General features: G+C 48.7%; 1 protein-coding gene across 1 annotated transcript in view; it reads left to right on the top strand.

Moving 5' to 3' along the window:
• The first annotated feature begins 2,842 nt into the window (after positions 1-2,842).
• SLC25A47 (solute carrier family 25 member 47) overlaps positions 2,843-9,982 on the top strand; it is a 46,272-nt gene continuing 39,132 nt past the window's right edge. Inside the window, exons 1-2 of the mRNA XM_030559391.1 lie at positions 2,843-2,998; positions 5,826-5,897. Of these exons, the coding sequence (XP_030415251.1) occupies positions 2,843-2,998; positions 5,826-5,897 (228 nt within the window). The remainder of the gene's footprint in view (positions 2,999-5,825; positions 5,898-9,982) is intronic.

Genomic DNA, 9,982 nt, shown 5'->3' with positions numbered 1-9,982 from the left:
TTTCATCAGAAGCACAATATCTTGCAACAACTGCCAAACGTGGAACGTCATTTATATCCACGCTCTCATCAGTTGCAACGCCAAATACTGCTGTGTCTTTTAATGCGGTTGTCTGCTTTTCCTTAAACCTCCGAACTGCTGAGAAAAACTTCTTTTATATATTCCCCATCTGTAAACGGCTTTCCGTTTTTTGCAATGCACTGTGCAATCTTGTAACTTCCTTCTGTGTCTTGATTTTTACTTACACTTAAGCATTTAAAAACACTGCTTTGCTTCTCATGTCCTGCTACTGCCTTTTTGATCGATTCAGTCTTGTCTGCTTCGTCAAGAAAGGTTTTCTCGTACTTTGTTTGGAAATGTCATCGAACACTTGATGTGCGACAAACAACACTTTCTCAACAGAAAGCACAAACAGCACAGTCCTTTTGAATAAATCCAAATGTGTCTGTCCAAGAAGGCTGAAATGAATGGACATCTAACTTTGCTTTCTTAGCAGCTAACATTTTGTCAAATGTATCCTCAACTTACAGTGGGGGAAAAAATCGTGACAGACGGCACTCACGTCAAACGCAATGTGCTGTTCATGTGACGTGATAGTAATGTAAGCAGCAAATCAGGACTTAAAAGTATCCCAGTACAGGGGCGCTGGAAGCATTTTTAAGGTGGAGGTGCTGAGCTGCGCCCCTTCTTGCCCCGTCTGCACTCTTCACTGCCCCACATGGGGGCCAGTGGGCCAGAGCTGGGGGCAGCTGCAGAGTCATGGGTCGAGGCCAGGAACAGAGCCCCGGGCCAGCGGCTGGGACTCCAGGATGACAACAGAGCCCCTGGGACTGGTGGCTGGGACCCGGGCCGGCAGTGGGCTGAGCGGGGCTGACGGATGGGACCCCGGGTGGCAGGGGACCGGGGATAGGACCGCAGGCTGGCAGCAGAGCCCCCAGGACCAGTGTCTGGGACCTGGGTAGTGTGAGTGCCACTCAAAATCATCTCACATGCCGCCTTTGGCACACATTCCATAGGCTGCTGACCCTTGCTCTAGAAGGTAAGGTGCTCTCCATTCCCATTTGTTGGTGGACAGAGGGAAGAATGGCCACATCGTTGTTTCATCTGTATAAAGCTATAATTCCAGGTGGACAGAAACTCCAAACTCTCTGCCATCTGTTGATGAATGGGAGGGAAAGTATGGCTACAGAAAGCTTCCTTTGAATAAGAATTCTTCCAGAGACACATAAAGATACACAGCTCAGAACTGGTTGGGTAGTGGAATTGAACTGAAATAAGGGGAAAAGGCTCCTATCTTGTGTAATAGAAGGAAGGGAACCTGGAGCACCGCATCTGGTGCAAGGCCTGATGCCTGAACCAAAGTCAGCAAGACCCAGGCTATGAACCAAAATCAGACCCTGTTATAAAGCAGATACTTGCTTACAAGTTTACTGTCCAGTACGTGAACTTGGCAAAAACACAGCTAGCATTGCAAAAACACAGGCCCTCCTGAGAAGTACTAGGTACTGGATATTAATATAAACAGATTCCAGAAGGCTAGCATAGGGGTGACACTGTATCTCAAAATAGCATCCTGGAACCCCCACATTCACCACTCTGATATGATTATGGTATATTTTGTATAAAATATGCCTTGTGAGGTATAATTTGAGAAGTCATGAGTAAGGCTGCAATGTAGTCACGGGAGTCACAGCAGTCATGGATTCTGTGACTTTACTGGACCTCTGTGACTTCTAGGGTTTCAGGAGGCGGAGGCGGGACTGTGCGCGGCTTCCCTGCAACTGGAGCTGGAACCAGGAGAATTCTGCAGCTCCTATCCGGCGACTTCCGCCAGGGCCATGTACCCCAGCCGTGTGGTGTCCTGGGCTAGGGGGATGCAGGGCTGCAGCAGGGACCGTGCACAGTCCTGGGGTTGGCGGGGCAGCAGCTGGGGCCACCTTACACCAGGGGCTACAGCTGGACAGTGCAACCCAGCCCTGCGGCACAGCTGCCACCCCTACCACAGCAGGAAGCAGTAGAAGCCTGTCTGGATAATCACTGGGACTTTCCCCGGTGCTGCCTTTACAAGCACCTTCCCCTCCCCACTGCTTCCCTCCCAACAGCGGGCAAAACTGCTGGCCCAGGGGGTCCCGGGCTTGAGGGTGAGGGGGCTGCAGTGGGGATCAAGCACTCCCCTCACGGCTTCCCAGGGCCCTGTGACCGCCTCCCCGGCCCCACAGCCGAAGCAGCAAACCCCAACTATGTGCTCCCCTGTCCTGCAGCTGCAGTCAGATCTGGAGCAGGGCTGTGCACTCCAGGGGGACCTCTGCTGCTAGAGCCAGGGCTTGCCCCCCCGCCATGGTCCGAGGCTCAGCCTGCTAGTCCCTCCCCATAGGACTCCATTCTTCCCCCTTACCTAGCCCTGCCTACCCCCACCCCATTACTTTCAGTAAAGTGTCGGACAGGTCACGGGCTCCGTGAATTTTTGTTTATATCCTGTGACCTGTCAGTGACTGTTGCTAAAAATAACCATGACAAAATCTTAGCCTTAGTCATGATCGGTTGAACATTACTAACCGGTTGAATTATGCATGTTACCATTGTTCCTGAAATACTTTGAGTCTGGGAGACGCCCATAGCTGGCCTTTCAATGACAACAAAGCCAACACCCTCAAGACAGATTTACAACAGAACTAGCTGGCCATCTATTGATGGCCCATTAAGGAGAATCCATTCTCCCAGTGGGACCTTCCAGACCCACGTAGACAATGGGGATTGCTTAACCCAGTGACTCAGCAGGGGACATAGAACATGTGATCCCTGACTTGTTTGAAACAATATCTTTCCATGCACATGGATTGGGATGTATAAACTGGAGTCTGTGACATCAGGCCGTGGCCTCTCTCCTCCGCCACCTACTCTGAAGGCAACAAGAATGTTTAGAAGAAAAGACTTTGAACTGAGGAGATTCCAGGCTGAGCAAAGAATTCAGACCTTGCCACCTGCAACATCCAGTGGGGTGAGAAAAGATGTTTTATTCAAATCTTGCTTAGTCTGATAAAGTTTAGAAGTTAGACTGTGATTTTATTTGTATTTCTTGTGCAACCAACTTTGACCTCTATGCCTAACAATTATAATCACTTAAAATCTATCTTTCTGTAGTTAATAAACGTATTTTAATGTTTTATCCTTACCAGTGAGTTTGTCTAAAGTGCTTGGGGAATCTGCTCAGATTATAAAGGCCGGGCATGTCCACTATCCTTTGAAGAAGTGGCAAACTAACTAATGAGCTTGCATTGTTCAAAAGAAGGTCTTGAGCAGTGCAAGATGATACATTTCTGGGGTGCAAGGCTTGGAGCTGGGGGTGTTTGCTGGTGACTCTTATGTTTAGTTCCTAAGTGTCTTACAGAGTATTCATGCCAATTAGCTGGATGTGTCTCTGCATGCTATTGGCTGAGAGATCACAGCACCGGAGGGGTTTGCTACTTGTAACTAGCATGACATTGTAAGGGAGAGCCCAGAGAGGAGAGTTAAGGGAGCACAGTGGTCCCACAGTTCCAGGTTGTTCCCCAGGGGTATGTCACAACAGGTAAACTGCAACATAACGTTATGACATAAACGCAACTCTGGGAGATGGTACAAGAGCGCTCCGACCCCGAGGAAGACAAGGATGGGAGGACAGGATGGTGGATAGAGACGTTTTTGTTGGATCCATCAGATACACCGCTAACTTGATATAACGCCACCCAATATAACACGAATTTGGATATAAAGCGGGAAATCAGTGCTCCAGGGGGCGGGGCTGCACACTCCGGTGGATCAAAGCAAGTTCAATATAACACAGTTTCACCTATAACACGGTAAGATTTTTTGGCTCCCAAGGACAGCATTATATCAAAGTAGAGATGTACAAGATGTAGGGTTGGTAGTTAACCACATCAGAAATATAATACATAACTTGTTTGTATAAAAATATATATAAAAAAAAATCAGAGGAGGGGTACCTTTCTTAGGGTGACCAGACAGCAAATGTGAAAAATAGGGACGAGGGTGGGAGATAATAGGAGTCTATATAAGAAAAAGACCCCAAAATCAAGACTGTCCCTATAAAATCAGGACATCTGGTTACCCTAACCTTTTTCCAGCTGAGGGGGCAGCAAAAAGCCTTGATGCTGACTGAGCTGGTACCATTGTGACAAGCATACATGTGTTAGCGTATCTGTAGACAAGGATCCAGCAAGCTAGTACCACAATTCATCGACAATAAACCTAGCCAAGCGCCTTCACCACTGATCTGAGTCTGGTCTTTCTAGGTAGTGCTGTCATTATCTGCTAGGCATAGCTGCACAGAGCTGGGACAGCACGCAGAAAGAAAACACATGCATGCCAGCTGATGACACCTTGTAGCAAGAAATGCGTCTTTGGTAGCAAAAACTCTGTAGAAAGATTTGTATGCATGTTGCCCCCAAGATTCTGTGCCATTAGGTGAATTCTTCAATGGGAGATGAGGCAGGAATTGTTCTTGGACACAGACTGAGCGATGGCTCCTCAACAGGGTGCAGGGCTGAATCCACGGAGGACAGCAACAGAGCTGAGTGAACTCCAGTGAGGGCCCCTCCTATCCAGCCTCTAAATAAAGCTGAATTCACCATAGCTAGTTTAGCTGGTGGAGCCTCAGGATAGGAACAGGCAGCACTTCCCAAAGGACTGGAGACAGGCTTGTTTGAATGCACCTGAGAACTCTGGGACTATGCTACTCACTGACATGGGTGGCAAGTTTGTAGAAATTTTGGTGGTGCCCAGAACCGCCCCCCCAACTCCGCCCCCACCAGCCTAAGGCTCTGGGAGGGGGCTTGGGAGAGGAGATGTCTGGGATGCAGATCCTGGGCTTGGATTAGAGTGCAGGAGGGGTGCAGGGTGCAGACTTTGGGATGGAGTTTGGGTGCTGGGTGCAGGCTCCGGGCTGGGACAGGAGGTGGGTGTGCAGGAGGAGGTGAGGGGTGCAGGCTTTGGGACGGAGTTTGGGTGCAGGCTCTGGGCTGGGGTGGGGGCATAGGAAGGGGTGAGAGGTGCAGGCTCTGGGAGGGAGTTTGGGGGTGGAAAGGGGTGTGTGGGAAGGGGGAGGGGGTGCACCCTCTGGGAGGGAGTTGGGATAGGAGGGAGTGCAGGGGTGAGGCTGTGGGGCTGAGGATGAGGGATTCATGATGCAGGAGGGGGCTCAGGGCTAGGGCAGCGGGTTGGGGTGTGGGGTGAGGGCTGAGGAGCTGAGGGGGTTCATGCTGTTGGAGGGCTCAGGGCTGGGGCAGAGGATCAGAGTACAGAGGGATGAGGGTTGGGGCTGAGGATGAGGGGTTCATGCTGTGGGAGGGCTCAGGGCTGGGGCAGAGGATCAGAGTACAGAGGGATGAGGGTTGGGGCTGAGGATGAGGGGTTCATGCTGTGGGAGGGCTCAGGGCTGGGGCAGAGGATCAGAGTACAGAGGGATGAGGGTTGGGGCTGAGGATGAGGGGTTCATGCTGTGGGAGGGCTCAGGGCTGGGGCAGAGGATCAGAGTACAGAGGGATGAGGGGTTCATGCTGTGGGAGGGCTCAGGGCTGGGGCAGAGGATCAGAGTACAGAGGGATGAGGGTTGGGGCTGAGGATGAGGGGTTCATGATGCAGGAGCGCTCAGGGCTGGGGCTGAGGATTAGGGTGTGGGGGGATGAGAGCTCTGGCTGGGGCTGAGGATTAGGGTGCGAGGGGACGAGGGCTCTGGCTGGGGATGAGAGTTTGGGGCGTTGGAGAGGCTCAGGGCTAGGGCAGGGTAAGGGCAGCCTGCCTTACCATTAGTGAAGGACAGGCACTAGGACCCTGGGGCAGCAGACAGCAGTTCTGCTGGGAATCGCTCTACTCCGACAGCAGGAGCAGGCAGGGGAGAGGTGCGCGCTGCTTTTTGTCAGGCAGGGACGCGGCGGGGGTGGGACATGCAGGGGGAGGGGTGGCAGGCAGGGGCTGGGAACTGCTCCAGGCAGGGACGCGGCAGAGGAGGCCCGCAGGGGCCGGGGCCCAATCGAGGCAGGGCCAGGGGAGAGACCCAGCTCCAAATATTGCTGGAGCAGGGCACCCAGCCCTGAATATTCCTGGAGCCCAAGCACCTGCCTCCTATGCTCACTGACATCAAACTGTGAGTAGGGTTTAGCAGCTGAGGAAGAGGGAAGTGATGTGATAAAGGGACATGTGCCTAGTATAGGATGTTCTCTGGCAGGTGCTGTTCTCAGTAATGGGCTACTGCCCAAGTTATTGTGTGGCAATGTTTTTGTTTTCTTCATATAGATAGTGCTGCTGTGTTTTCCCAGACTCATCCTGTTTCTTTTTCTCCCAGAAGTTTTCCTTGTTTCATACACACACAGTGCTTGTGGGAGGGGAAGTATTGCCTGGTAAGGTAACCAGGGAAAGTATTTAGGGAGCTCAGAAATTCTGGGTTTGGACATAAGACAGTGATGTTTGTTTTAAGGTGGACCCTGGTATTTGGACTTTGCCCTGAGTCTCTAGTGGGGGTGGGGTATAAAACAGCGTGGAAAAAAGGTGATTGGTAGAAAGAGTGACATTGTAGTGAAACCGGTTTAGTCTGTGGCCTTACTGTGTAAAACAAGCAGCGCCATATATGGGTATAGTCTGTCATGCTGCAACAAAACCTAATCTTATCCTGTGTTAAGTATTGGTTCAAACTGTTCTATTTGACTATGGCTGAGAAAAGCTGATTCATCTCTGAATTATGGCTAGGGAAAGCTTTTCTTCACACCACCAATGCAGATGCAGTTATATGATTTAAAAGGGATGATGCTGGTATATCTTATTCCCCTTCCCATACACCTCCTCTATTTGGTGAAGCGTAAGGGTGCACTGCAGTGCAATTCAAAAGGGATGTGCTAATTCTTGTATCTCTGGTTCTTTATAGTTATCTCAGATGAAGGAATAACAGTTGTTGAACATGTTTCAGAGTGGTAGCCATGTTAGTCTGCATCGGCAAAAACAAGGAGGAGTCCTTGTGGCACCTTAGAGACTAACACATGGATTTGAGCATAAGCTTTTGTGGGTTAGAACCCACTTCATCAGATGCATGGAGTGGAAAATACAGGAGCAGATATAAATACATGAAAAGATGGGAGTTTTCTTACCAAGTGAGAGGTCAGTCTAACGAGATAATTCAATTAACAGAAGGATACCAAGGGAGGAAAAATAACTTTTGAAGTGGTAATGAGAGTGGCCCATTTCAACAGTTGACAAGAAGGCGTGAGTAACAGTAGGGGGAAATTAGTATTGGGGAAATTAGGTTTAGGTTTCGTAATGACCCAACCACTCCCAGTCTTTATTCAGGCATAATCTGAGCATGTTCATCTCCATTCTGCTAAAGAATTTCCAAACATAATCTATAATAAACTGGGACCAGCATGTAGATAGGAAGTAATAGCTTTCTCTAGCTTGGAATGAGGACACACCAGGTAAGAATTGAAGTGGAAGTAGCTGATGCCAGTCTGGGAAATTTCTGTGGTTCCCAGGCCATCCTGTAGGTAGAGCAGTAACAGTACTACCACCTGATGGGAGGGAGGGGCAGAAAGTCTCCTTGCTTAAAGATCTTGTTCCCTCATCAGTTATGTCTTCCCTCTAGGGAAGAGGGGAAGAAAGAGCTTCCTTATTGCTAACTAAGCCCACGTCCAGATTACCCCGCCATATCGGCGTGTTAAAATCGATTGCTCAGGGATCGATATATCGCGTCTAGACTAGACGTGATATATCGATCCCCGAGCGCGCTTACATCGATTCCGGAACTCCATCAACCCGAACGGAGTTCCGGAATCGACACGGAGAGCCGCGGACATCGATCCCGCGCCGTCTGGACGGGTGAGTAATTTGATCTTAGATATTCGACTTCAGCTACGTTATTCACGTAGCTGAAGTTGCGTATCTAAGATCAATTTTCCTCCCCTAGTCTGGACGAGGCCTAAGGAGGAGGGAAGTAGAAGAGGAGATGCTGCTTCCCTGCTGCCCCAGGGGCAACAAATCGACCTTCAGTTCCCACTCCTCTCCTGGCACTCCATAGTGGGGTTGGAAAGAGTGACTTGGGAGAATGTGAGCCCGGATGGAAATGTGTAGGGAAGGGTGGAAAGTGGCAAATAGAGGGTAAATGAAGAGAGTGGAGGAGAACAGAAAGGAGTTAATGTTAGGGGGAAAGCTGAAAAACTAAGGGAAGAAGAAAGGAAAAGGAAAAAATACAGTGAATATGGAAAACAAAACAAAACAAAACAGAAAAGTGAAGGGGCACTGTCAGTGTATAGAAATTATGGTTCAAAAATAGTGTAACAAAATATACATAATTGCATCAGATGTTCCAAAATCCCTCTTTTTATTTGTTGATGTGACATCAATACAGATTCTTCATTCTGGTCAAGTCCAAATTATTAACATATAGGAATGAAGGTGTCCCCTTCCCCATCCCCAAGATTTAGTCAGGGGTATATAGTACAAGTCATGGACAGGTCATTTGCCATGAATTTTTGTTTACTGCCCGTGACCTGTCCATGACTTTTACTAAAAATACCTATGACTAAATCGTAGCCTTAGTCATCATTAATTAAGCAACACACCATGAAAAGAGGAAGTGGGATTACCATCCAGCAATGTTTAGCATTTAAGAGTTACGTACATAAAAGGTGTAAGTGTCTTTGTTTCATGTGTCAGGTTTCATCAAGACAGCATCATGTCGGGGGTTTGTCTTGGCTTCCAATTTTCTCTTAAAACCAGAAAAAATCATAGGGCTAAATTCTGCTCCCATTCATGTCAATGGGAAAAATTTCCTGTAACTTTAAAAGCACAGGCTCAAACCCTTATTGAACACCTGTGTGTACGTGTGCACACACATATTCAATGTGCACACACACACATTCAATAAGGGTTTGAGCCTGTGCTTTTTAAGTTACTGGGAATTTTTCCCATTGACATGAATGGGAGCAGAATATATATATACACACACACACACACACACAGAGCAGAATAGATAGATAGATAGATAGATAGATACACACACACACACAGAGAGCAGAATGCCATTCAGCTGATCTAATTGGGACCGAGGCCAGATCAGGTAATAAAAAATTTGAATAATCCGGAGAATGGGAAAGTGCAAAGCTGCAGCGCCACCTATCAGCCTCAGGAGAGATCACCAGCTTCTGGACCTGTGCGCTCATTGTTTGGTTACTATGGAGAACTGGATTATGGAGAGTCAGATAAACGGTGTTCTACTATACAGTTATGAATCTTGTAGCATCAGAAGCAGATCCTAGGCCCTACTATCTGCACAGTGTGACACCAATCTATCAGTTCTATCCTATATGCTTTTAAGAGAAATGGTGCTGGGGAGGATGAAAGATCATTTTGTGAGAAAGGGAGAGGATTGTGGGGGAAGAGAAAACATCCCAAAGTTAATCTAGGGGAGAAGGCATAGCCAAACCCCCTCCTTCTAACCCCCTTCTTCAGGGCACTCCCAAGCACAAAACTGACTGATAACCCTTTAAAACTTCCAAGCCCCCTACGTTCCCCCACTCATGCTGTGTGGTGAAAAGGGAAGAGGAGGATGGCACAGTGGGGTGGGTTGCTCCTCCCCCTTGCACAGCCATTTGTCTTGCGTCCATTAAAGATCTATGCTACCAATCAGCTGTGCAGGAAAAACATGTTTGTGCGTGGGAGAGGGAAAGGTTGGGAGGAAGCTGTGCTCAGCAATATGCTGCTCTTGCCACCTTGTGCACGAGAGGAGTAGCAAAATGAATGGGAAGCTAATGCTACCTCAGAGAATATCAGAGAGCACAGCCATGGGCTTGCATCCAGTTGCAGCATAGATACTGACCCTGATATTTTGCTATGGCTAAGGGAAAGGAGACTATCAAGGGATAGTCCCTCCACATGACTGGCCAACGATCTGTACATTTGGGGATCCATTTCTCTGGCTGCTGCCTCTTTATTTTATGGC

Source organism: Gopherus evgoodei, chromosome 4 (assembly GCF_007399415.2).
Source record: "Gopherus evgoodei ecotype Sinaloan lineage chromosome 4, rGopEvg1_v1.p, whole genome shotgun sequence".
NCBI classification, from domain to species: Eukaryota; Metazoa; Chordata; order Testudines; family Testudinidae; genus Gopherus; species Gopherus evgoodei.
The sequence above is the reverse complement of the archived record's forward strand: the minus strand, read 5'-3'. Positions and strand labels throughout refer to the sequence as shown.